Genomic DNA, 27,948 nt, shown 5'->3' on the forward strand with positions numbered 1-27,948 from the left:
TTATGTGGCCCGCGAGTGCTTAAAAGGTCTGATTGTCTAAAAATAAATACATGCAGTGACCCAAAACTACATTTCCCACAATGCATGCCGATGCATTGTGTTACGCGCGAAGTGACGGCATCCCGCCACTGGACTGCAATGTTTCCAAATCGATGCGATTCTCCCAACAAGTGGAATTGAGAGACAAATAATGATCCCAAACTGTCCAGGAAGAGACAAATTGATACAGATGCCATCTTCCATCTACATCAATTTTTCTGTTTCAAGAAAGATTGGAAGGCGAATACGTTGTTTGTGCTTCAAGGAGAAAAAACGGTTCGTCTTTTGTGTTATTAGGCGGTGGCGGTTGTCAAAGAGAACGATCTACGTCCGCATTCTGAGACCAAACACGGAGCTGAGTGTGCCAACATCAGGCATCAAGAAAAACAACAAACTGCCCAAGAATTCAAAGGCAAACTGCGATCGCAGCAGAATGTGTTCGCGAAAGCCACAACCAAAAAACAATGCGGCAGTAAAAGCTAGCTTTGTTCGATATTTCAAGTTTGGAACAAAGTAAATGTCACAACTTGTGTTTGATGTTATTTTTCTTTATTCACTTGGATAGTTTGATCGTTTATTGATGGAGTTGATGTGGGTTTCATAACCTGACAACTTAAAAGGATTTATGATATAATAACAGAGCAACAAGGAAACGTATCTTTTTTTTTGCATCTATGCAAATATATATGTAATATTTGTAACTTGAATAAGTAATAAATTAAGAGCTATTTAACATAAAGGAGAAGTTACATGTATAAGTTACATCTGGCCCTTTGAGAGCAACGATTATGCTGTGGCCCTCGGTGAAAATGAGTTTGACACCCCTGAAAATATGCTGCAGTTGTCTGTGATCAGCCACCAGAGATCGCCTTAATGCGGAGGACAAATGAGACTTTTGGGTCAGTAATTCACACACACGCCTACGACATCGCGGATGAGCCAGCGAACACCGGCTTTCGCTGGAGAACAGGAAGTTGGTCGACGTGTGCGGGACTCAAGCGCAGCAGCTGAGATGTTGTGACACCGACTCCTGATCTCATTTCACTTGTCATTTGCATAACCTTGACTCCTCTTTGTCGCGTCTTCGTCTCTCCCAGCAGAGACGCAGGAGTAAGAGGCGAGTAAGAGGCGAGCCAGACACAAAGAGAGGAGTCGAGGCAACGAGCGCGTATCAAACTGGCTTCAGATATGTTATAAATGTCGATTAATTATCAACACGGGACACTTCGGCGTCATCAAACCACTAACAGTATGTGGCTGTTTCTATTCTTTCTGTCAGATGAGCATAAAAAATGTTTGTGGCAAAGCATATATTCATTTTTCTACGTGTATTTCTAAGGCTGGCAGCATACTGGGAGCCTGCTGTGTGCAGAGTGTGACGCTTTTCCCATCGGCTCTCACGTTAACAGATTAGAGCATCGACCCCGGCGGGGACATTTCGGGTTTCTGCCCGTTCACAGCATCAGGGAAGCAGGTTTTCAGCCAGATACACCACTGAAAATCTGCTGGTTGTCGTGTTGATCTCAAAGCACCAACAATTAATTAATTAATTTTTATTCTATTTTTTTTTTATTCTCTTTAAATTGCTTGTTTTTATGCTGTTCTTTTAAATGCCTTGTCTTTATATAAAGCACATTGAGTTGCCCGTGGTATGAAATGCGCTATATAAATAAAGATGCCTTGCCAGTGACGACCACTGGTGATGATTTATTTATTTTTTTTTCAAATTTCAGCGAGTGAACGTGACCGTTCTCAACTTGCAGCTGGGTAACGTTCACATTTTCAGTGCAGCAGAAAGGTCGTCGGTGTGGGTACACAAATGCCGTCTTCTTGCAGCAATTCAACACAACACACACGCCAGTGAAGCCACTGCTATGCTGATGACACTCAGATGTACATCAGCACAAACCGCTCCTCTCAAGAACTGCCTGCAGCAAATCAAAGCTTGGTTTACCGCTAACCTCTTCAAACTTAACAGCAGCAAAGCGGAGCTCAGGGTGGTGGCCCCGGCACCACTGCTGAAGAAGGTTGGTGATCTGGCCCTGGTCATAGATGGCTGTTCCATCTCTCCATCACCCAGAGGTACGGAACCTGGGTGTCATCCTGGACTCCACCCTCTCATTTTCGGTCCGGTGCCTTTTTTCACCTCAGAAACATTTCAAGACTCCAGCCCTCATCCTCAGTAACAGAGACTCTCATCCACTCATTTATCTCCTCCTGTCTGGACTACTGCAGTGGTGTCCTGTCTGGGCTACCCAGTAAGGCCCTCGACAGGTTGCAGTATGTCCAAAACTCAGCTGCCAGGGTGCTAACTCACACCGAGCCCTGGCAGCACATCACCCCCATCCTAAAGCAACTTCACTGGCTCCCAGTCAAAGCACGCCTCACCTATAAAATCCTTCTCTTGACCTACAAATCTCTCCACTCACTCGCACCTAAGCACATCCCTGATCTCCTCCACCCCTACTCCCAGTCGCGCCTTCTGCGCTCCTCAGACAAGGACCTACTTTCTGTTCCTCGCACCAGACTAAAAACATATGGAGATAGAACTGCCCCTACCCTATGGAACAATCTGCCACTTCACATCCGTTCTGCCCCCTCTCTACTACAGTTCAAAAAGAATCTAAAAACACATCTCTTCTCAATGTCCTACTCTTCTTAAACCCCCCCGGCCCCACCCTTCCCCCCTATATAAGTCCAAGTTATTATTATTATTATTATTATTATTATTATTATTATTATTAAGCCAGTTGATCAATGTGTCACGCTCCCTTTATGTGCCGAGGAGGCTGAAAAGACTTCTGGGGTATGTTCCCTTCTAGCTCCTCCGGCTAATGCTACTCTTTGCTCCTCTTTGCCCCGGGAGCAATTTAGAAATGGAGACTTCTGTCAAAATATTTTGTTGAGATAAATGTCTGGGTCACGGTCACCCCGGCTGATCCGACCACCACTCAGGATCTGCTCCCCACAGCAAGGCGACTCAGTTCCAAGCTCCTGCTTTACAGCCGGCGACTGTTCTGGAGCTGCTCCATCTATGATCGTTTGAGGTGTTCAGTGCTGCACTTGTTAATAAAACGACTGTGGGAAACATCCCCGAAACGCTTTTACAGGGTACAAGAATGTATTGATTGATCACTGGATGATTGGAAGTGTTTTATAGCCTCGATTATCGATTTTTTTATTTTTTTTTTTTTTATTATCAGACAATCTGCTGATCTCTTCTTGATTAGATATTCATTAATTATGTCTCTAAAATGTCAGAAAAGAGGGAAAACCGCACGTTGTAATTAATATAACAAAGAAACACATCCAATCCTTCTTATAGGAACCAAGATAATTAGCTTAGAGATGAAGGAAACGATTCTTAAGATCATAAAACCTGCTCAGCTAATTATAGCTCTAAAATCTTTCAGAAAAAGGGAAAAAAAGGTTTATTAAGTGTTCTTTTAATTCCTTTGTGAAATCCTTTCAGAATTTTTCAGAATAAAGTGATGAAGAGGAAACCAAAGTGAGCAATTTAGAATAAAAGCAAAAGGTTTAACATATTCAGAGGCTGAGAGGAAAAACTCGGGTTTTAGAACTAAGCCTTGGGTCCTAATGGGGTGAATAAAGCCTGGATTTTGCTCCCAGTACCTTCGTGTATGCCTCCGAAAGCATGAAGTTTGGGTCGCACCCTCTTCTGGACCGTGTTGAGCAGCTCCACACAGCCGACCCGCTGCAGCTCCTTTGGAACCCAGTCTCGGAAACCTGCAAAGCCAGACGCATCGATTAGATCCCACCGATCATGAGCAAAGCACCAGAATCAGAGTTCAGAAATAAAGCAGAAACCCAACAAATCCCTCAGAGCGTGGAAATAAAACCTAGATCTGCTAACTAATGGTTCTGCAAGGTTCTGAATAAAAACAACAAACCCTTTCAGGCCGAGAGTTTTCTGTCAGAGGCTGGAGGCACGCTAAGAAACTGCATACATGTCATATCTTCCCACACGTGAGCTGAAAGTCGGCTATTTTCTTGACTTATTTGCACATTCAGGGGCTCAGAGACTACTACTGTTTCATTACTGATTCACAGCCGTCACTTTACAATAACCAGCAGCTAGGAGTTGGTGCACCACAGGATGACTATTACAGATACAAATGAAGCCTCTTTCATACCCCCCCACCCAGTTTTGATACATTTGCTGCGTTTTCCAGCTCAAAACAAGCTGTTAATACTCAACCCTGCCAGTAAAAACAGATTAACTGTTCATTTGCTGCATTTTTTAATCTGAACTGATCCTTTTCTTGATGTTTCTTCCACACTCGTGCAGAGCCGATTCCCCCTTCCTCATTTTTTCTCTTCCTACATCTTCAGCCGGCTCCTCCCATCAGGTCTCTCTCCAGTCGTTTGCAGCGTCTGTCACACTGCTGCGAAATCGAGTTTCCATGCAATCAAACAGCCACGGTGGCTGCTGCAGTAGCAACGGCAGCAGCAGCCACCCTCCGTAGGCGAAAGGGACGGAAATCACTCAATAAAGCCAGATGGAGAGTGCAGAGAAGAAAAAAAAAAGGCTGCAAAAACACAACAGCAAGGAGAAAACCTAATCTGTCTGCAGTGAAAAACAAAATAAAACCCAACACTATTTACTTTCTTTCTCATGAATGTCAACCCAAATGCTGAATTATGAAGCGTGTTCGAGTCCTCGCTCCCCACACTGCACACGCGCGGCCGCCTGCAGGGGCTTCATACGGACTTTGAAGAACGAGGCGCGACTTCATTACAAATGGTGATGAGGGGGGCGCCGTGATTGGTTAATTGGACTCACCGAGAGGAGGGCCGTGGGTCATCAGGATGTCGATGCCCTCAGGGACGAGGTTCCATTTATCCAGCAGAGACTGACCCCGAGGCTGGTTGAACCCCCAGCCGTTAAACCACGGAGTCCTGCAGAGGCAGAGGGGGAAAGATCGCGTTAACATCACTCACTCCTCCATTACAGAGACATAGAGCAATGATGAGACCCAGAAGCAATAGTAGGACTTATTTTTCACATTTTTTTATCTTGTAAAAATGACACAACTGTAGAAAGTCCTGTTTTAAATGCACGTTATCTTTATCCTGTGTTGCTTTTGTTAAAAATCAAAGCTTTACTTATCATTTACTCCTGTTAGAATGAGCAAATTAACTCCCAAACAGCAGCTTCTGTACATGCACGTACTGCAACAGACTGCTTGTGTGGGTCAGATGTGTTGAACTGGAGCATTTATCCACCAACCAGACACCCTGAGCAAGTGAGTGGTTGAAGTTTTGAAAGAGAAAAACAAGCTCAAAGATGCAGAGAAGCTCCATAATGTTGCAGAGGACTGCAGAAATGGGTCCAAATTATGATCGATTTGATAGAATACAGTTATTTCATCTGGAGCTGGTATATAACTCCTGATTGAAGAAGCATTAAGGCTGTGAATTTGTCTGGTGGAGAAGACAAAATGGTTTGTACATAATGAGACTCTGCGTGAAGAAATAATCTTCTTCCACAATAAATTGCGCAGCAAAGGCCCTGATGCTCAAGCGAGAACACTTAACAGCTGAAACCTTGTGTAGCTTCAAACAGTAAGTCTTTATATTTAACATTTCAGTTCAGTATACAACGAAAATCACGAAAAGAAAGATGGTTAGTCAGACGGACTGAGGCCGCTCGGTTGGATGCAACAAAGCCGGTGCTTTAAATTCCAGGAGTCAGAGTCGAGATTAATTAACTTGAGAAGCTAAAAACTAAACCACTGACTGCACAGGCCTGGCAGAAGAGGAGAAAAGTGAATTTCTAAACGGCAGGGGGGCCCCATCATGCGTCAACCCCCACTCCCTCCGCTAAAGATTGAGTGACAGCAGCTGGGCCACCTCCAGCAGCCTGCACAGGAGTCTGCATCTCTGGGTGACAGGCAGCTCCTCCGTCTCCCCCAGCAGCTCCACAGAGAGCTCCGATCTGGCTGACTGGGAGAATGAGGAATGGCTGGATGGTTGCATTTAGGGTGGTTAATACAGATGAAGAAATAAAGTGAACTGTGCAGAGGTTAGATATAAGAGCAGAGCCATCGAAACCGGGTGGAGAAGGAAATCGAATGGAGGCCGGTTGATAAATTGAGCTTTCATTTATCACAACAGTGGTAATGGCTGACAACAGAGAAGAGGAAGATAGATTATCATCACATAATACCTCAGTATATAAGCTGACCTACTGGTGCAAACCCAGAAAAAAGCACATTCTAATGTGGGGTTTGCAGCACGTCGCAGCAGAGCGGCTGATGAAAAGGTTTTGGCTCCATTATGCCCAGGTTGCTTTGAGACAGATCGCCGAGTTCAGAGCAGCTTCCAGTCACTTAGCGATGGCCCCGTGGATGGTATCTGACCGCGGGGAAATCAGAGCTCCACAAACATCAATAGGCTTTGTTACAGTGAGGGATGGACGCTCCAGCTCTAATCAATACCGAGTGTTCCAGAGGTGGGCCGAGTGGGGCTAACCAGAGCCAGAACAGGCTCGAGATGTGTAAGACACGAGACCCCGATCCCCCTCCGGTTCATTCTGAAACACACCGCAGCTCCTGAAGAAAACAAGACCCCTAAAAACAGCAAGAACCCTTTAATTCAGCGTGGTGAGAAAAAAAAAGAAAACGAGCATTCTAATGCAGCCGAACCCGTTTGAGAGTTTGTGGCGGCAGCAGACCTGAAGCCCACTCTTTGATTTGCTCTCTCAGTCGACGCCTCGTTCTCTCGCTCAGTGGAGAGCTGAGAAATGAGGTTAAAAATGAAATGTGAGGAGCGCGCGGGGGAGTGAAGGCCACAGACTGAACTGATTAATTAGAACTAATCACACAAATCGCAGCTAATGGAAGTCTAATGGATTATCGAGAAGACTCGCCGCTTCTCGGGTGGAAATAGCGCTGCTGCTGAGGCGGTGCGGAGGAACTAAGAAAGCAGTGAATCAGAGCAGAGAGCACCAGCCTTGTATTTGTCTGGCTCTGTTTTTCACTAATAGCAACGAGGCCAAACTTTGAAAAATGGCTGAACACATTTAGCCCCCCCCCCCCCCTCCACCCCCCCGTCTCCCGGTTTTTGAAAAATAAATCACGGTTTCTTGCAGGAAAAATAAATAAACAGTGCGAGACTTGATTTTTGTTCGGTGTTTCACATGTTTCCTCCCACATAAACACATTCATCTGTGAGATGAAACATAAACCCCTGACGTGAGCCGAGCATCCGGAGCCAACCGAAAAGGTCCTGACTGAATGCAGAGCCGGGCGCAGCAGCTCCACGCCACAATGGCCCCATTGTCGTCTGTCCTCCTATGAAATATACCTTCCATGCGAGCGCATTTGTTAACCTCCGCCTAGATTAATGACATCCCGGTCACATAAAGGAGAGATTGTTTCCTGTGCGGCTGTGACACAGGTTATGTTACTCTGTACTGCGCGGTGAGCGTGCACGGTGAGCGTGTGCACGGTGAGCAGGAGGGCTGAAACCGTGTTCTGCTGCCAGTGTCTCAGTCTGCTCTCTGAGGATATATATATATATATATATATATATATATATATATATATATATATATATATATATATATATGGACCAGAGCGTGTTATGATCAGACAACACTCGGAGCCCGGTCTTGCCTTGACACTCGCCATCTGGAGAGTGTCGCCGTGGCAACAAAGAAGAAGCGTCTGGAGGCAAGCGCCGTGGAAAAGTGAAACACCGCCACAGAAATAGAAGCGTAAGTAAGAGGGAACAAGAAGAAAGAGAAAGAGAGGACGGGAGGAGCTTCTGCAGAGAGCAAACGAAGTGCATTAAAGCAAAGACTTCCCAGGTGTGCGGAGAGACGGCAGCAAATCTGAGAAATGACAATAAAATAAACGACAAAGAACAGAGAGAAATAAATAAATGTGGACGTATGAATCCAGAAATACATTTTAAACAAATATATCTGCGTATTGGTATTTTCAACCATTCATTTTTCTTATCTTTTTACTTTTTAAAATCTTATTTTGCCATTTCTCCATCTTTGCTGTCAGTTATAACAGTTTTATCTCTAAATTAATTACATTTTGAACGTAACCTATCCAAGTTTCACTTATATTTGTCTAAATTATCGTTATTTTTTCCCTTTTCTTTCTCATTTTGAGACAGCGGCTGTGTGAAAATATCACTTATGTCTCCTTAAAACCCCTAAAATCTTACAAATCTAAGTAAGACCTGATGGAATATTAAGATTCCTCATAAAAAGGATCGGCTCACATCAATTAGAACATCTCAATGATTTAGTTTTTTCGTCTTTATGTTTGCTCATAAATCCATTTATCTGTATATGTATGTTCACGTCTTCGTTTTTTTTTTATTGGTGGTAGAATTTCAGTAAAAGCATCACGAAAAACAAGAAAACTCACAAAAAGAAAACAACTGCCGTCTTTAATTCCAACATCTGCAGCTGCATACGAAAGCACACAAAAAGGAAACGCCGCATCAAATGGACAAAAAGACGGTAACCTTGGTAACAGGAACATTTAACGATCCCCCCAAAGGCATCAAACAGTGCAAACGGGTTAAAAAAAAACCCGCAGCCGGAGGTAAAGCAGACAGAAGCCATTTAGCCCTAGTGTGCAGAACGTCAATATTCAATTAGGCCGGTGGACATCATTAGGACGGCGGCGCAGCGTCTCTCCGGGCGTGACACTACTCTTAACCCCTCTGCTCCCCCGAGCTGCTCTCTCTGGGTAGACGGGCTACAGGATACCCCTCCAACACCGCGCACACACCGCACACACACAACCCCAACGCTCCACTCCTCTCATTACGCCTTTTAATCGGACTCCTCCCTCATTTAATGGGTCATTTTAACCATTTTCTACACCTCATTGGATCAGCCGTCCAAAGCCAGAGGCTCACAGTGGATTTTGTACGTTACAGCACTGACATGATCTGTTACCAAACTGCTTCCACTTAAAACTCTGCATTTCAAATGGCTGAATGCTTCCAAACTCTTCATTCTGAAGATCTTCTGCACACTCGTTTTCTTGTGTCTTATGTGGAAACCCGGTCAAATGTTAATCAGTCCGTTAAAAATATATACTTTTTGGAGTCTGTGTTGGTGTCCTATCCTACTCAACACACTGGCACAGTTCACTAAAGGCCGCTGACACACATTTAAGTGACTGGATTACACAAATAAGCCGATTTCTTAACTGACATGTTGAGAAGAATCCTTGTTTCTGTAATCAGGGTCGTGGGATTAGAGTACGAGATTACCCAAAGGCAGATCTATCCCGGAGAATGCAGATTTCTCTGCAATGTATACACGCAACCGGGTTTCTAATCTGCTTTTCCTTTAAGTGTGCATGTGCAGGACAAAAAAAAAAAAAAAAAAAAAAAAAAAAAAAAAAAAAGACAACAGAGAGGCAAAGTAAGAGTGTGCAGCGGATGAATGAAAGGGCAGAAAAAGCATCCACACAAGACGAAATTAAACGGAAACTAGATCTGTGAAGGTCTAAACACGTTGGCTTTGGCATCAAGAATAATATTCCCATCATGTGATATGAACTTAAAACGTAGAACTAATATATGCAAATAAATATGCAAATAACCGTGGGGGAAAGGACAAGATTTCAGCCCTGAAAGTTCACTGGTTTCCGCTCGATGTCCAGTCACATTCGAGCCGGCTTTGGTCGCACGCAGCTAAAACATCAGCGACGGTCTGGCTTAGAACCGAGCGACAGATGCAGGGAACAGGAAGTCTTGCCCAGATATCCGTTATCTGCATATCTGCTGGCTGCAAAGAAGCCCGGAAACATTGGCCTTTGCCCCAGAGGCGAGTCACCACATGGCAGCTGAGGGAACCTGTTGCTTCATATCTTATTAAGAGTTTGTAGCATCCACCTCTGTGGAGATGCTTGGTTTTAATAATAAATCACATTTCCAAGCAGCATGTGGTTTGCTTGATGCAAACAAACATAAATGCTTTAATAGACCTTAAAATATTCCCATTAATTTATAGACCATCGAAGGGCTTTTTAAATGCTTCCTCTTAGAGGAAAGCTTATCCATGTTTCTGATTTTATTAATACTTCACTAGGAGGAAAACTTAGTCATAATCAAATGGTCTATTAAGACCTATTACCACTATATCAACATTAATATTTCCTCTTAGATGAAAGTTTTTTTATCCAAGTTAAATAATAGACTTTAAAGTACTACCATTAAATTTATAGACCACCGAACGGCTTTGTACTTAGTATAGTAAAGATTTGTTATCATTCATTGTCAACCGTTCTGTTATTAGCTATATTTTTAAATGCCTCCTCTTAGAGGAAGGTTTATCCATGTTTGTTAGTTTTTGTTAGTTTACTCAAATTACCTGTTACAGTTATACCAATCCTACTATTAGCTAAAATGACCTGATTGATGTTCTGTATCTGTATTTCTGTGTTTTCATTTCTGTATTTCTGTACCTGATTGTTGTTTCTGTGTTGTAAAGCACTTTGGATCGCCTTGTTGCTGAAAAGTGCTATATAAATAAATTTCACTTCACTTTAATTCAATAACACATCTTTAAACGACCTCTCGAGTCCTGATTTCTTGATTTCTGAGACCTCGTCTTCCTTGTCTGGTTAACCTGAGCCGCAGACCCCCCCCCGGTGGTACCTTCATTTACCCCTCACAGAGCTTACTGTTTACCAAACACAGCGCAGACCCACAGCCTCCTCTGGTTTGGTCTCATTCAACACAAAGACAGCTGTACAGACCTCACCACACACAGAGAGGCTATAAAGATCAGGCTGACACTGTTTACAAAATAAAACCCATAAAGACCCCGAGTCCCGGTCCAACTGTCTTTTCTTAAGCTCTTTTTTTCTTTAATAAAATCTAAACGTCTCGACGTTGACTAATTAGAAAAAAGAAAAGAAAGACGGGCTGCTCACTCCCACCCTCCTGCGCTCATTCCTCCAGATGAATCACAGTTCGTACAGCTGAACCGTCTCCTTTCTTTTGTAATGGAGGGTCCGGTGGTTCCTACGCTGAAGGAGATACAAAAAGGAAACTCCACCAGCTCTCATCATGGCTGCCACTGAGATACTTCCGGGTCATTTCATTCAGTCGGGATCCTTCTCAATAAGAAAACAAAGACCACGTGGACACAGTTCATTTCTGAAGCCAAAAACGACGGCTCCATAAACACAATCCTAAAACTTTAACGTCCAAGATGTCCACATTAAAGCTGCTCAGCCACAATATGCAGCTGATTGATTGTCGGTCAATAAACAGTTATTAGGATTGTAATTATCTGAAATGCATGTTTCCACATAGTTGGTCACCATTTAATAGAGCCGACTGACTACATCAGGGATGTCCACATCCGGGCCTGGAGGGGCCGCTGTCCTGCAGGTTTTAGATGTTTCCCTGCTTCAACTCACCTGATTCACATCAACGCATCATCAGCAGGCTGCTGCAGAACTTAATCTTTTGAAGAGATCCATTTCAATTGGATCAGGTGTGTTGAAGCAGGGAAACACCTAAAACCTGCAGGACAGCGGCCCTCGAATGATACAACTCAGGTAGACGATAGAGGCATCATTCGTCTCGGTCATTTCAATCATCCTCACCACCAGTTTTGTCTTCCCTTATATCACTACTACTCTGCTCTCACCACTTGAACTTGACACCACTGCTGGCTGCACTAGTGAGGAGCTGTGCGCTTAACTTGCTTGTGGATCAGTTAGGCGGATAGGTCCATGTTCGCCCCCTGGTTGTTGGCGGACTACTGGTTAAATGCTTGCATGCTAGAGTATAATGCAACTGAACCCGCATTAAGAAAATAAATGTTAAAAAAAAAAAAAAAAAAAAAAAAATCGCGATTTTCATTTTTCATAATCGTCGCGGCCAAAATCGCAATTTTGATTAAAATTCGATTAATTGTGCAGCCCTACTAAACACAAACAAAAGTTTGAGTATGAAGACATAAAAGCAGAATGAGCCAATCCTTCACGTGTTCGGTCATGTTAGAGCAACATGTACGCTACTTCAGAATGATTTAATCTGTGGATTAGCCCCCCCAAAAATGTTTTAACCTTCTTCAAACGAGTGTATCCGTTTTCTCAAATTTTGCACAAGACCGAGTGTTGATGGAAGCTCGTCTACCCTAAATATAAACCTCAAATAATACTTAAGAAGTTCTCTTTGGTAAGTATCCTAATTAAAGCGACAGCTCCGGGACATTGCGACCCGATTGTAGCACAGCAGGACATATTAAGGGTCCACAAGCATCCTGGAAAACCTGGACGGCGGAGTGAGGATAATCTGCACAAAAATGCTGGGCAGATGACTGCCGGCTCTAATCCGTGTGCGACACCAGCTCCTGATAATAATTTGCATTTGAGATATAGAAGATAAACACCATTTCTGGGCGCAGAAACAAAGCAAAGAGATCATGAGCTTTCATCACAATCCCAAAAACCACACCAGCGGGAAGTGGATCAGAGTGCACTGCAACTGCAATGTTAAAGGGACAGTTCGCCTCTTTTGACATGAAGCTGTATGACATCACATATTAGCAATTTATGAACATTTTCTTACCCCCTGCTGCGTCCTGTGAGCCGAGTTCCAGCCTCGTTTTGGTGTTGACGAAGGTAGTCCGGCTAGTTGGCTGGGGCTTAAAAAATTAAGCGTTTTGTTTCTCAAAACAATATGCGTTCAAAAAGAGTAATACATTTGCATCACAAAATCGTTCTCCAGAAAAAGTCAGACCTCACAATCGCTTGGCGCTATTTTCTCTCCCTTCATATCACTGCGTTCAGCCACCTGCCGACAGCCGCACCTGTTATGGTGTTTGCTGCTCGGTCTGCACAGCACGCAGTGATATGAAGGGAGAGAAAAAAGTGCCAAGCGATTGTGAGGTCTGACTTTTTCCTGGACAACGATTTTGTGATGCAAATGTATTACTCTTTTGAACGCATATTGTTTTGAAGCAAGACGCTTTATTTTTGTGGCCCCAGCCAACTAGCCGGACTACCTTCGACAACGCCAAAACGAGGCTGGAACTCTGCTCACAGGACGCAGCAGGGGGTAAGAAAATGTTCATAAATGATGTTGCTAATTTGGGATGTCATACAGCTTCATGTCAAAAGAGGCGAACTATCCCTTTAAGGCGTTCAAAAGTGAAGCGTCGGAGTCGATGGAAAGCTCCAACACTGTGTAATATGCTGTGTTTCGGTGATGAGATCAGAGCACGTCTCTGGTGGAGCGTGAGCCTCCACCTGGAAGATGTAGAGCAGCTGCACCCTGGGACACCAGCTCGATGCCGAGCGCAGGACGGGACGAACAAGCTGCACCGAGACGAGCCTGGAGCCAACAGCAGAGAGAGGGAGGGAGGGCTGGAAGTGTGTGTGCAGGTCCAGTGATCCATTGTGTCTGACCTCTGAGTCAGAGCAGCCCAGGGGTCAGCGGGGGGAGGGGGCTAATTGATCGACCTGTCAGAACCAATGAGGAGGGCCATGTTAATGGGACTTTTATAAGCCCTGCGGGACACACCACCTGACACTCAGGGCTGCATGAGTATGTGCAAAGCAGAGTGCACGCCCCGTGTGCACGTGTGCGAGTGTAGTCCCAGAGCCCAGGTAGCCTTATTAAAAGGAGCCAAGTGGAGACTCTGGCTGCTCTTTGACAAATGGCCTCTCAACACCAAGGCCACCTTTGCAAACTTTGGGGACGAGGAAGGCGAAGTCGCAGGGGTGCAGAGACCTTGTCGGTGTGTGTATACGTAAGCGGCAGAGAGTGTGTGAGCTCCACCCCGGCACTAATAACCTGTGCCTGGTGACTGATGGAGTGTGGAATGGATTAATCTCGCTGCAGTCATGCTGCCAAACGCAGAGGCGCTAAGGGTTAGCCACCAGACTTAGCCCACTTAGGAAAGGCTACAACCGTGGGGACGGGTTGGTTCACACACTCACACAAACACTAAGACCCGCACCGCCTCCCTGGGGCTGGTCCCCACGCTGAGATGCAGCCAGCTGCAGTTTGACCTGCAGCCTGCTAATATAAAACAACCACAGCAGACACTTCACAGCAAACACAGCTGCTCTCAACAACCTCCCCGCACCTCACTGTGCACAGGTCTGAGAGTGTGAAAAACCACAGGAGAGAGGGGGGAAAAAAAGAAAAGGGAAGAGGGCGAGTGCCCTACATTGTAGCAGGAAATCAAATGCGAGTGGAGGGGTTCAGAGTGTATCCTCTTCTATCATTACATCTAAGAGACTTCTTCCTTAACCTCCACCCTGCAACACAGAAACACACAACCTCACAGCGGCTGGAGACGGAGTGGATTAGCACACATGAAGGAGCTCTGGATGAGAGTTACTGAATGCAAAAGCAACGTTTCTGTAGAAGAATCTCCGTTTAGCTGAGATGGGGACTCAAGTCACTGTGACTTGGACTCGAGTCGACTTGAGTCGCTGTTTTGATGACTTGTGACTTGACAAAAAATAAAAGACTCGACTCGGACTTGGAAGCTAAAGACTCGGCACTTGACTTGACTTGAGACACGATGACTTGAATGACTTGAGTGTTATTCAGTTCATGTTTTCAGTTTGAATATAAAATTAATAAATTTATTAAAAAAAAAATATATTGATTACCCGGTAGGAGCGCAGGGAGAGAATGGCGTCATGATTGGATCACTACCCTGTCAATCAGTCATGCCCTCCCTACATACCTTACGTGTTTATAGGAGAGAATAAACTCATATCGGATCATTGTCTTCGGCTTTCGTAATCACCATTTTGATGGCAAAAGACGAACAGCACAGTGCAAGACATGCGGCGTCAACATCTCAGACAGCCAGACGACAACTTCCAACTTTGTTCATCATTTAAAGATCCATTCTGACCAGTAAGTGCTTGTCAAATTAGCTAAAATTATACTGTTAGCCTAGTCGGTAGTTAGCTAACATTAGCTTGATATGATACGGGGTGGACAGGTTGGACACATTGGCCAATGATGTTTACTGACAGTTACTTATATCTTTGTGTTTTCACTTTATTAAGATCAGATTCTGCAGGTAAAATTGCAATAATAAGGTGACTTGACTTTGACTTGACCTATTACAAGACTTGACTTGCCCAAGAAAAAATGACTTGGGACTTACAAGCTAAGACTTGAGACTTGCACATGTGTGACTTGGTCCCATCTCTACCGTTTAGTGACTACACGTCTCCACCAAGCCGAGCAGATGAGTTGAAGCCGTTAATATGCTGAGACCTTGATCTAAACATCTAAACATCTTGAGTCACTGTCTCTAGAAACTAAAGACCGAGTCGGGAACCTCGGCGTGCTGATAGACTCAGACCTGACCTTCAACAATCATATCAAATCAGTCCCCAAATCAGCCTTTTATCAACTTAAGAACATATCCAGAATGAAGGGTTTCACGTCCCAAACAGATCAGGAGAAGCTGATTCATGCTTTCATCTCCAACAGACCTGACTACTGTAACGGTCTTCTGACTGGACTCCCCCAAAAGAGTCTCAAACAGCTGCAGCTCATTCAGAACGCTGCAGCCCGAGTTTTAACCAAAACACAGAGATCACATCACATCACCCCAGTTCTCAGGTCTTTACGTCGGCTCCCGGTCAGATACAGAATAGATTTTAAAGTTCTGCTGCTCGTCTACAAATCACAGAACGGTTTAGGTCCAGAACACATGAATGACATGCTGGTAGAGTATAAACCCAGCAGAGCTCTGAGATCTGCTGACTCAGGTCAGATAGTGGAGCCCAGAGTTCAAACTGGACCCGGTGAAGCAGCTTTTAGCCGTTATGCTGCACACAACTGGAACAAACTACCAGCAGAACTGAAATCAGCCCCAACTGTAAGCACTTTTAAATCCAGGTTAAAAACATTTCTCTTTCCGTGTGCTTATGGTTGAGTTTATATCTTTCTTTTTCCCCTCTTCTTTGATTGCTTTTAATTGTGTTTTTAATTTTTATTCTATTTTTTTTTCTCTCTTTAAATTGCTGCTTTATGCTGTTCTTTTAAATGCCTTGTCTTTATGTAAAGCACATGGAGTTGCCTGTAGTATGAAATGCGCTATATAAATAAAGATGCCTTGCCTTAAATAGGAGCAAAAAAAAAAAGGTACCTGATGAACAAAGAATTTCCAAACTCATTTGAGCGCAACCATTCAGCCAGAGGGAGTATTATGAAAATTAAGAAGAGGTCCATTTATTCACCTAACAAAACACACACACACACAAAAATACTTTGAACTAATTAGGACTGACACTTCGGAGCGGTGGTGGATGGGATACAACGATGCTCTGAACACCCGCTGCAGAGCTTTCCTGTTTTGTCATTTTTCCAGTCGGGACACTCTCTGCTGGGTCAGCAGTTCAGTCTCCTTAAATGAGTAAATTAACAGGAGCTTTACCCCACTTCTAACAGCCCCTCCGCTGGCTTCCCATAAACAACAGAATTAATAGTTTCTTTTTAGTGCATTTCAGAACTCGTCAACCTTTACTTCACCGGCAGACCTCTCAGATCCTTCAAACAACGGCTTTCAACCATTGCTCGATCGAGGCTGATGTTTCTTTAGATTTTAGTCTTTAATGTCAGAACTCAAAAGTCTTAAATCAGCCTTCTCTTTTCAATTAAAAGTTCCCTCGTCTACCCGAAGCATTTAAGACGTACTCGTTCAACTTGGCTTTTAATTGCACTCAATGTCCTTCGTATTTCAAGTATTTTGTCATTTCTTTAATCCCTTTGAAAACTTGTTTTTAATGGCCCTTCATCTATCTTAGCTCCTTCTGTTTCCAGCTTTCAGGATTGCTTTTGTGTGCCGCTGTTACCGTTTGTTTTCCTCCCGTTCTGCACAGCTCTTTGGTCAAACCCTTTGACTATTTGAATGTACTTCATAAATAAAACTGACTTGTTTTTTTTCTTTCTTTTTGGAAGTAAAGTTGCTTCCAATTTTTTTTTTTGTAAGCAAAACTCAGATGTGTGATGATCAAAACATGTTTTCTGTGACACTGAATATCTGGGAGCTTTTCCACTTCTGAAAACTGGTAAAATGTACACAATCTTAACCATCTCACATATCTAGTGTTTTAAATTTATGGGTAAGGCTGGGTGATATGGGGAAAAGTCATATCACAATATTGTTTTCTTTTTTTATATCAGTCGATATACATATATATATATATACATATATATATATATATATATATATATATATGTAGGGCTGGGCAACGATTAAAATCTTTAATCTAATTAATCACATGATTTCCCCGATTAATCGCATTTGTATGCAAAATCCTAAAATGAATCCAAAAGTAGTGTATAGCTTTTAGCATTTAGTTTTATTTTAAATGTGCTGCCATATGAATGAAAGTGCCATAACATTTGTTGTGCAAACACACTTTTAACATCAGCATCTTTCTGTAGTTTTTATGTAGAAGCCTCGCTCCACTGTCTGTTTCCTTGAATGACTTGCTGCTATCAGTTGTGTGTTTTGCCTTTAAGTGATATTTTAGACTGGAACTACTACGCTGAGAAGACAATTCAACTTGGCAGTGTTTACAGATGACTTTGGTTCTGTCGACTCCGCCGTCTGGAAGAACTTTAAAATGAAAATGGCCGAGTAAAAGTTGGCAAAACCTGCGTTAATGCGCGATAAAATATTTATTGGCGTTAAATAATAACGAGTTAACTTGCCCAGCTCTAGTATATATATATATAAATAATCTGGTCCATAACTTTTAGCATCCACTTGAACCCCTTATTTTCCACTGTGCTTATTGGCATCATGTCTTTTGGAACACAATAAGCTGCATTTGTAATAAAACGGTGTCTCTTAGACCACTCGTTTTCTTTCTTTATACGGCTGCAGCAGCACAAACAAACACTCTATTCCAGCCACGTAACCCAGCCCCATCTATGGATTATACCATTATTCTTCTAAAAGATCCAGCTTTCTCCTACAAAAAGAAGGGACATTAATTATGTCCCTTAAGTCATTTTCTTGAGATTTACCAGCCAGTCACATAGTTGCTGTTTAAACTAAACCTTTAACACTTTCACAGATGTAATCAGATTTATTTTCACTGTAAACTTACCAGAGTGTTAATTCTTATCAATCAGTTGTTTCATCTATAAATTGTCAAAACATATCCATCATGGTTGATGTCGAGTTTTCTAACATTTTAAAGAAAAATGGAGAAAAATATCAATCTTAAGAAAGCGTGCACTGCTGCTGATCATCTATGTCCACCAGACACCAGACTAGTTGTTTTGGGATTGGACCAGTGGAGCTGTGAGTGGTCGCTGATCACTGGCAGGATATGTTAGGCGATGGCAAAAACTCACTCTTCTTTTGTCCCTGCTCTCAGTCGACGTTAGCTGGGCTCCCCGTGAGATTTCCTCCCTGCTTTTCCTAACAGAAAACGCTGTGACCACTGCCTACTGCAGGTAAGATGCTAACCATTCATGGGGATGTCACATAAAAACACCTGAGCTATCCCCTACAGGAGCAACTATTCAACTCTTTAGTTTTTGTTACACGTGGTTATCATATCATGCATGACACCAGTCGATAAAAGCCCCCTCTGAAGTGCTGTGTTGTTAGTTTAGATGTTGATGTGAACTGATCAATGCCTGAGTGAGGAGCTGTTGGAGCTGTTGTGCCCAGGTTTAAAGCTGAATGTGGCCGTGTAACGTGAGGTAGGGAGGTGCAGCGATGCGTTACGGGAACACTGAATCTTTGAAATATGGATCTGCTCGGCAGCAACGCAGGCCCGGAGAAACTGTAGACCAGATGACTAAAGAAAGGAAGAATCTGGGTCCTATTCAGAGAGGCTGTATAGGGGCTGGGGGCAGGGGCAAAGACCCATTCAACCTGCACCGAGACACAGGGACAAGGTCCCATTACCCTCCTCCAGCCTCGACCTCTGTGAACTTGATCCTGAAGAACAATGTAGGAAGGAGGAGGGGGGGTGGGGAAGAAAGAAGTGAAGGGAGGCAGGGGGAGGATAATATCTCTGGGAAATAAGTGAGTTTTCCTCCGTGACAATAACGGACAGGCAAGGTTTCATTTGAACTGAGGCTGCAGATTTCAAATGGGACGATCTGAAAATGGAAAGAGCGTGCACTCGTCTTTTAGGCCGCTCCAAAGCTGTGGCCTCAGACTGCTTTTCATCCTCGGCAACAAGGACGGCATCTTCAGGTCCGCAAGTTAATTGAAAACGTCTCAAAATTGGAACATCTCAAACTTTCATTGATGACACAATACTGAGAGCAGATAATGCGTGAAAGGAAATGATCAAAAAAAAAAGGACCATTGTGTGCCACGGCCTCCGTCAGTCATTGTGATGTTTCGGGCGCAGAGCTGAAGGTCTGCCTCTTGTTCGACACAAACAGGATTTTAACAGAGAAAAGAAAGAAGGAAAATAACTGAGATGCTTTAACCTGAATTAACACAGACGTGTGAAATTAAAAGAATTCAGACCTCAAATCCCCATTCTTCTTCTTTTAAAGTGAAGTGAAAAACTGCCATAAAATCACATTCAGAATCATCATGTCAAGCATTTTCTTGAAGAAGACGCTTTGCAACCTTGGCTTTCCAGCTTTTAACTTCACTTACACATCCTGCCAAAAGTGAGATTCTGGTGCTCGACAGCGAGTCATTTCTGCACTTCTACTCTACTTTGGTTTAAACTTTTGTCTAATATGTGACAAAGAATTTTAGAAATCAGCGGACCTGGACCTAGCAGTGACACATGAAAGCTCTGAGTGGGCAAGAACTTCCAGCATCCATACATAACTCATCTCAGAACAAGGTTAAGAATGGGGCTGTGCGATATGGGAAAAAGTCATATCACAATATTTTTTTAATATCAGTCGATATCGATATATATCGGGTCCATAACTGTTAGCATCCACTCGGACCCCTTATTTTCCACTGTGCTTATTGGTATCAAGTCTTTTGCAACACAATAAGCTGCATCTGTAATATCACGATGTCTCTCAGATGTTTTGTCACATGGCGCTGGATAAATCAGACTCTGTGGACTTCTGTTGCTGCTGCACAGGCCTTGTTATCGGGGAAAGATTAGCACTTGTTCAGGGCTGTGTTGGTAAAAGTTTGCATCCTCCGCGCTCAAACAGGTGGCGCTGCTTCAGGTGATGACAAAGATTAGCGGTATTCCCGGTCTGCGTCTTATTTCTGACCTGGGCCTCTACGCTAAAAACCTACTTATTTAGGATTGCTTTTAATACCCAGTAGGCTGCAGCAGCACAAACAAACACGCCACGGCTAGCTGCTAGCATGGCTCTATTGCAGCCACGTGATTGGTTCAGCGCGGCACAACTCTCGTTGTCATCGGCTGTTCGTGTTGTCTGTCAAAAAAATGGACAAATGTAATCTATGGAAAAGTATATCGACCATGTTTCATATCTCCATCTCTGAGGGATAACCTTTCCTCGATAGCCATCGTTTTATCGCCCAGCCCTAGTTAAGACCTTCCAGGAGAATCTCATGAGGACATCAGAGTGAAAGAAAATCCAGGTCCAAGGGAAGGGCTGTAGTGATACACTAATCTCACGATAGGATACAGTACGATATTCAGCCAACGATACGATTAAATAATTTTCTGGGGGAAAAAAGGGACAGTGTGATTTCGCTGATTGGACTGGTGTTCCGACCTTTGAACCGGAAGGACAACACAGCCAGTCAAACAGAAACAAACGAACACGTCACAAACGTGAGAGCTGTGCACTTTATACAACATTTTTATGAACTAATTTATCACTGTTTTGTATAATGTGACCCCCTGGCATTGTATTGTATTACCTTAATGTTCTCTGTTTTTACTAATTGTAACGTCTGACTTTTCAATAAAGTTTGCTTTAAAAAAATGAAAAATAAAAAAAAAAAGTTACTCGCGGCTGAAAAATCGAGACTTTACCGGGAAATGAAATATTGACATATATCACAGTATCGATAAAATTGCTCAGCCCTATCCAAGGGTTAATACTGAGCAAGAAACCCGCCTTTTCAGACAGTTGTTTAGTTTTAAAAGTTAAATAAATATGTTTCCAACAGACCATTTAAATCTGCAGATGAAATTCTAGCTTTAAATGAATAAAACGTTTAAAAAAAACAATATTGATGTTGTTGATGCTCATATCTTTAACTGGAGTAAAATAAACTGATTACAAGCATGGATCTGGGTTATGGTGTAAGTACGCGCTCTGATACACGTCTGATGGATATAATCCTGAGGCTTACGAGACAGAACGACACAGTTTCTCCTCTCAGAAAGCCCAGGGCGGACCCTGCCTTGTTAAGACATGACAGGCCAACCCGTCTTTGCTGCTGAAGTCAAAGGCCACATGGGGGGGGGCATGTAGGGATGTTAAGGGCAACAGGAAGGGGCACATGGGGTCAAGTCAGAGCAGATACATGGCACTCTGTCTGCAGCCTTTGTCTCAACCTTACAACGAGTGGATGTTACCCAGGGCACAGAGACGCAGAGGCAACAATAAGCACAGGAAAGCACACAAACTAGCATTGTTGGTCTCATGGGTTTGTATACAAAGAGCCGGAACAGTGACAGAACAAAACACACGAGGCTGACCAGGGAAATCTGTCCCACAGACCACAAACGCTACGCAGATGCACCCGTAAAATAAATAAAAGAAAATATTGAGTCGGTGTAACTGCAGTTCTTTTAGGGGAGTAAAGATGTCCGTAAAACGTCCGGATTGACAGGCTGACGTTAACTTCCATGTAAAACTACCGATCAATGAGCTGATCAGTTGTGAGCCATCACCATCAGTCAGCCCAACCCCCCACAGATGATCATTTCTTTAACCCTCATCCCTGATAGGGGACATTTTTGTCCACTTGGGGTGTACTTTCTCCTCTAATTTCCCACTGTAGATAGTGATACTCATATTTGGTCCAGTTGTGCATTTTTGACTATTTTTTTGCATTTCCAAACACACATCATATACAATGCAATTTTTCATTGTGTAGAAAAAAACTCCTTAATTTCTGAAAAGGGACATTTTTCAGAAACATCATATTAAACATTATTTTATGATGTTTTTAGGTCATTTTAAAAGGGGACAAAAATGTCCCTTTTCAGAAATTAAGGAGTTTTTTTCCTACACAATGAAAAATTGCATTGTATGAGTTTTTTTTATTTATTATTATTATTTTTTTTAAATCAGACATAGCAAAAAAATTAAAAATCCCTAAAAATCAATGTTGTTGCTGATCATTGACATCTCAGACCATAATTATCCCCGCTCAACAATTCCACTTTGCATTCCATATATTGAAAATATAGCAGTTTTTGTGGTAGTTATGATCAGAACTGAAGTAGAATAAAAGAGCTATGAAAAGAAAAGCGGAAAAAAATATTAACATATGATGTTTTTAAGTTGTTTTAAAAGGGGACAAAAATGTCTCCTTTCAGAAAATAAGTTGTTTTAAATCAGGTATGAGGGTTAAGGAGATTAGTCAATCAATCAAATGACCTGAAAAGAGGCAAAAATGGTAAAGCAGAGATTCATCAATACAGACAAATGTCACATATTGATTTGATAAGAAAGGTCATGCTTAATAAGCCACTAAAATGATCATCTTATGTGTCAAAGGTTGAGGACCTATTTCTTAAATTAGACAATTAAATAGCCTGATTTATTTTTTTTCCTTGATAGTAGCTTCAACTTTAAGTAAGAAAACACATCTGAAAAAGTCAAAACTTCTAGTTAAAGATGACCTGGCTGCTTTGAATACGATTGATCTTTTCAGGGGAGGTTCCATTGATCCATTGGACATGATTACATCAGTAGAGTAAGGCAAAGGGATCAAAGCTGCACCAGTCAGCACATAAAGACCTGGGCTGTGTTCGAAACCGCATACTTCTCCTACTACTCATACTAACTTTTTGAGTTAGTAAGCGAGTTTGAGTAAGCAAGAAGTTCCTGGATGCATACTAGATTCTCCGAAATGTTGGGCATGCATCATGAGGTTACTACTCATACTCAAACTACCCAAGATGCAACGTAACGTGACGTCGCCGATCGTCATTTCCTGTCAAAACGGCAGTTTCAAGCTAGCTACAACGAGGGTAGGTTCACTTCCTGTTTTCAAAACAAAAGCACACAATAACCAGAAGTGCGTTGCTCACTGCGGCTAGCTTTAGTAGCGCCGAATTCGTGGGAACAAAATTGTAAATAGCCGGTATTTTGTCAGATTTTCAACACGTCGGGGATCTAAACGACTACTTTCTCACCTGAAAATGTTTCAAATGTTGCTAAAGTTTACAGAGTTTAGCGCTTAAGTGAAATCAGCTTCAGGCCGGCTGATTTCGGCTCGGGCAGGAGCGAAATGCATTGTGGGTAAACGCTCTGCATACCGTCTGATCAATCACTATGCCGTATGCAGAATGGAAGTATGTAGTATGCGGTTTCGAACACAGCCCTGGTATGATTTTTGTACTAACAGTTGAGGCCGGTTTTACCCTGAAAACCACGTTTCCTTTGTTTAACACACTGTGGAGTCTTTCTGCAGTCAGGAAGCAGGTCTGCAGGTGTGGGGGATGGACAGAGTTTTGAGTCTGATTAGGAGCGATGTAGGTTTAATCAAACGATCGAGCTCAGCATGGGAGCACAGGGGATACTAGAAGAGCCCAGAGCGAGCCAGATGTCTACAACACGAGGAGGGGTACATGACATGAGGACGCTGCTCCAGGCTATAAAATGCAATCACAAAGTCCTGGAAGGAAGCCCAAGATGGCTGAGCAACCAGTCTGAGAATAAAGGCGATCAGTCAGCAGACAGTCCCCTGTTCTCCCCCTGAACCTGACCTGAGGCTACCTGCTCATTCAGCCGAGAGGATGCTAAAAACTGCAGGCTGCTCCATGAGCTGGCAGGCAACTGTGTCCATCATTATCGGTATATGTGGTGCTGGTTATAAAGGGGGGGGGCGTATATATCTCTGTAACATCTAAATCTACCCATCTGTTTGTTTTTTTTCTTTGTTGTGTTTGTCCTGGTGTGGATGTGTGTGTCTGTACACTTGGCCCAGCAGGAGTCCATCTTGTTTTCTGTCCCATGCTGTGTCTCATGCTACGAGGGGATAAATATTTGAAAAGCCCGTGTCCGCAGCTGCTGTGGCCAGAGGTGTTAAAGCTGATGCATCAGGCGCAACTTTTACGATAGAGACTTGTGTGTGTTTTTTCTTTCTTTGTGTCCAAACATGCATCTCAGCTGAAAGTGTACCGTACTGTCTGAGCCATTATTCTCTGCAGAGCTGGGTGTGAAAGGTCACAGACTTAAGTGCCGGTGCAGCTGAAAATCAACAGATATAAAAAGCTCACATCAATAAGTTAGACCGGCCATGACAACAAGTCTGGACACGACTCTGCTGATGCTAAGTGCCGCAAGCTTTTGGAGGTGCAAGCTCCATTGAGTTTTCTTGCAACTTTTAGAGGAAACCAACATTAATGATTTAGGAAGGAGTGAAATGAGGAGAAGGCTCAGTCGGGCTGCTCAAGGTGTTACTTTGTTTGGCACTTCGTCCCCTCTAAAAGCAGCTCACACTTGAGGTTTGGTCCTCTGTGCAGATGACGGTGAACCAAATGTGTTCTGCTGTCTGAGTTCTAGTGTTCTTCTGTGTTTTATGGACCCAGGGCTGTTTATAAGGGTTTTTAGTGTCTTGGTTCAAGTCATATCGTAGTGCTACAGTTTTTAGAAGGTTTCCTGTTCCAGCATCCAGACCGAGTGCACAAAGACAGAGAGCCAGAAATAATAAACAGAATTTAACTATAAACTTGTTTCTCCATATTTATGTTATTCAGAAACAGACCTCTACCCTGTGAAATGCCTCTGGGATTTACTGGAGCGCAAACTCTGAGCCAGACTCAACCAACCAACCTCATTTCTGGTTGTCACATGTGGGAGTGAATGGGAACAAATTCCTGCACACAGGCTTAGAAATCCGCAGAGCTTCTTCTTTGTTACAGTGTGCCCCGTTCACAAAGTAATGGCCGTGGTTGTGGACGGAGACCTCGATAAGTTTTATATGGAGCTGATGTCCAACAGACCATTTTAGGTGCTTTCAAAACCCAGAAATGTTCCCATAAAGACCTTTTTTGTGTTTTTTATCGACTCTGGCTCGGCACACGCTTACTCTCACAGTGGATGAGGCCATTCGGACAAACGTCTTTCTTTATGGCCAATCCTGATCAATCTTAGCATCCTTATTAAAACCACATGGACAGATTGTTTGATGCGTTACGCATCAGGAGCATAAAAAAAAGAGCAGAACTGAATCTGATTCCCAGATTGATTGATCGTTATTGTTTTTGGAAGGCTTTCCTCCCACAGTCTCGCGCACCCTTGAGCTTCTCCCACCTTGTGCTGTGTGTGGCCCATGAGGGAGATGTTGCATTTTCTGGAGTGAACCATCAATCACAGCAGCCACGACGGCTCCATAAACAGAGGGGCAGCCCTACCTACTGGTTTCTGCTCGGCAGTGATAGCATTCACACCGTCCTCCGGCACTTCCTTTTCCTTCCTGCTGACCTCTGCACCGTTTCGGTGGCCAGGCCAGGGCTCTGCTTATCTCCACTCGCTGCATTTAGACGTGCGACGGTGGTGGTTGGAGCTCACAGGTGTCAGCAGGGGCGCAGTGTCGTAAATATAAAAGCCAGCAAACTGTGACCTTCGTTGGGTGGTCGGTGTCAGGTTAACAAAGAAAGGAAATACATATTTAGGACAAGTGTTTAACCCTCACACCTGATTTAACTTAAATTTCTGAAAGGGGACATTTTTGTCCCCTTTTAAAACAACCTAAAAACATCATATGTTAATATTTTTTTCCGCTTCTCCCCCCCCCGCGGATCTTTTATTCCACTTCAGTTCTGATCATAACTACCAACTTTTCAATTACTTTAAAAAATGTAACCCTTTAAATACTGGTTTATATGATGTAAACGCCAATTTCTGTAGAAAAAAACATAACACAAAAACTGCTGTATTTTCAATAAAAAAATAATTGAAAGCTTGGTAGTTATGATCATAACTGAAGTGGAGAAAAAGATTTATGAAAAAAAAAGTGAAAAAAATATTAATATATGATGTTATACACAATGAAAAATTGCATTGTATATGATGTGTGTTTGAAAAAATGCAAAACTGGACCACATATGACGAGTACCACTATTTCCAGTGTGAAATTAGAGAAGAAAGTACACCCCAAGTGGACAAAAATGTCCCCTATCAGGTGGGTTAAACCAAAGTTTCAAAGATCGCCCGCCGGTCGCCTCACAATCCTTTCACCGCATCGTGTGCAAACCGATGACCCGACCAAACAGTGTGGGACGACCGGTGCAATTCATTTGCATTTGCTCACCTGTTAAATTGCGAGCCTCGCACGACCCATTCATTACCGCTTCCTCACCTGGCCCCCCCACCTCTGAGCCGTTCATTATCAAGGTGACGAACCTGTGCAGCCATTAGCTGCAGCGTCGTTCATATCCTGTTAGTTGGTGCAGACGCAGCGTTAATGGGTGATGTTCCATTAATTCTGAGGGTACAAACAGACACGACCCTGTTTTAAAAAAATAAAATAAATAAATAAATGCCATGAACCCGTGCGCTGCCGTCACATGACTCCCGCGCGGTTAACAGGGCTCGTAGGGCTAACAGTGTGTTTACACGGAGCTGGTATTAATAATAGAGCCACTTAGCATTCAGAGGCACTGGTCTCAGCCTCGCTGTTTGTTTCACAGGTCATTAAATTTATGCCGCAGCCCTAATGTTCATTACAGCAGCAAGCTGGCCAGGGGTCTGTAACACTTGCTCACTGTCTTTAATCCCCCACTGTATTCCTAACACCGGCTTTCTTTTCATCCTGCGCCCATTCTCCCGCTCTCACATCACAGGCCATTTGCTTGACAACAATCCTTTCCTGGTTTAATTAAAAGAACCGTGCCAGCATTTCCATTTTTTTTTTTTTTTTTTTTTTTGTCAGGCAACATCTTTCAGCCACTGTTAACATATAAAAATAATCATTTCAACCAGATGCCTGGGCAATCATAGCAGTGTGGAGGACATATTTGTGTTTTAGACAGAAGTCATTCGCAATATGTGCAAATTCTTGGTCTGTTTTGCCAGTTTAAAAAAAAATTATCACCTTTGCAGACAACACTAGGTAATTAGCTAGCAAGCTAACAGAGCCACAGATAAAATGCCACACAGAAAGGTAAGTGCATGGCAGAGTCATTTTAGAGTTTAGAAGGATTTGATAGAAAATGAGTTGGAGCAAAGAGGGAAACATGATGAAATCAGCCTGAAACTGCTGGGAAAGTTTTCCGTTTCTTCATCTACCCTCAAACATTTCCTTCTGTTTTTGACCCCTAAGGTCTAGTTCAAGAAGATCAAAACAATACGGACTCATGTTGCAGCCACAGAGAGCAGCGTTGTCCCATGGGCTCCTGACAGCCTATCCCTCCCTTCCTCACAGGAAAAACCTTTTTGGGTCAGAAACTAACAGTCAAATATCCTTCAGACAGCTCAGACACAGCATTTAGATTTCTAAATTAACATAACAAGGATGACACCGATCACACTCTGAATTATTCAGGATCATAAGGAGCAGCGTAACATTGTTTTATGAGGTCTGCTTATCCGTCATCTTTACTGAACAGATAACCAAAGACTACCTGCCACAAAACGGATAAAAGATTCATGCTAATCGTTTAGCTCTATTCGATTTCCTTTTATAAAAAGGTCTGTGCCAGCAGACTCAGTGTTAAGAAAGTATTCAATTCAATCTCGATGTCTTGTATGCATCTTTAATAACTAGAAGCAGTCTGAATTCACTCAAAT

At 43.0% G+C, this 27,948-nt stretch overlaps 1 protein-coding gene across 3 annotated transcripts in view; it reads right to left on the reverse strand.

Moving 5' to 3' along the window:
- The window catches only part of mpped2a (metallophosphoesterase domain containing 2a), an 82,221-nt gene that overhangs the window by 621 nt on the left and 53,652 nt on the right, over positions 1–27,948 (reverse strand). For all 3 annotated transcript variants that reach the window (XM_075466852.1, XM_075466837.1, XM_075466845.1), the window contains 2 exons: positions 4,844–4,959; positions 3,673–3,786 (listed from right to left, as the gene is read on the reverse strand). In XM_075466852.1, the coding sequence (XP_075322967.1) occupies positions 3,673–3,786; positions 4,844–4,959 (230 nt within the window). The remainder of the gene's footprint in view (positions 1–3,672; positions 3,787–4,843; positions 4,960–27,948) is intronic.

The sequence above is a fragment of the Odontesthes bonariensis genome, chromosome 1, assembly GCF_027942865.1.
Source record: "Odontesthes bonariensis isolate fOdoBon6 chromosome 1, fOdoBon6.hap1, whole genome shotgun sequence".
Classification (NCBI taxonomy): domain Eukaryota; kingdom Metazoa; phylum Chordata; class Actinopteri; order Atheriniformes; family Atherinopsidae; genus Odontesthes; species Odontesthes bonariensis.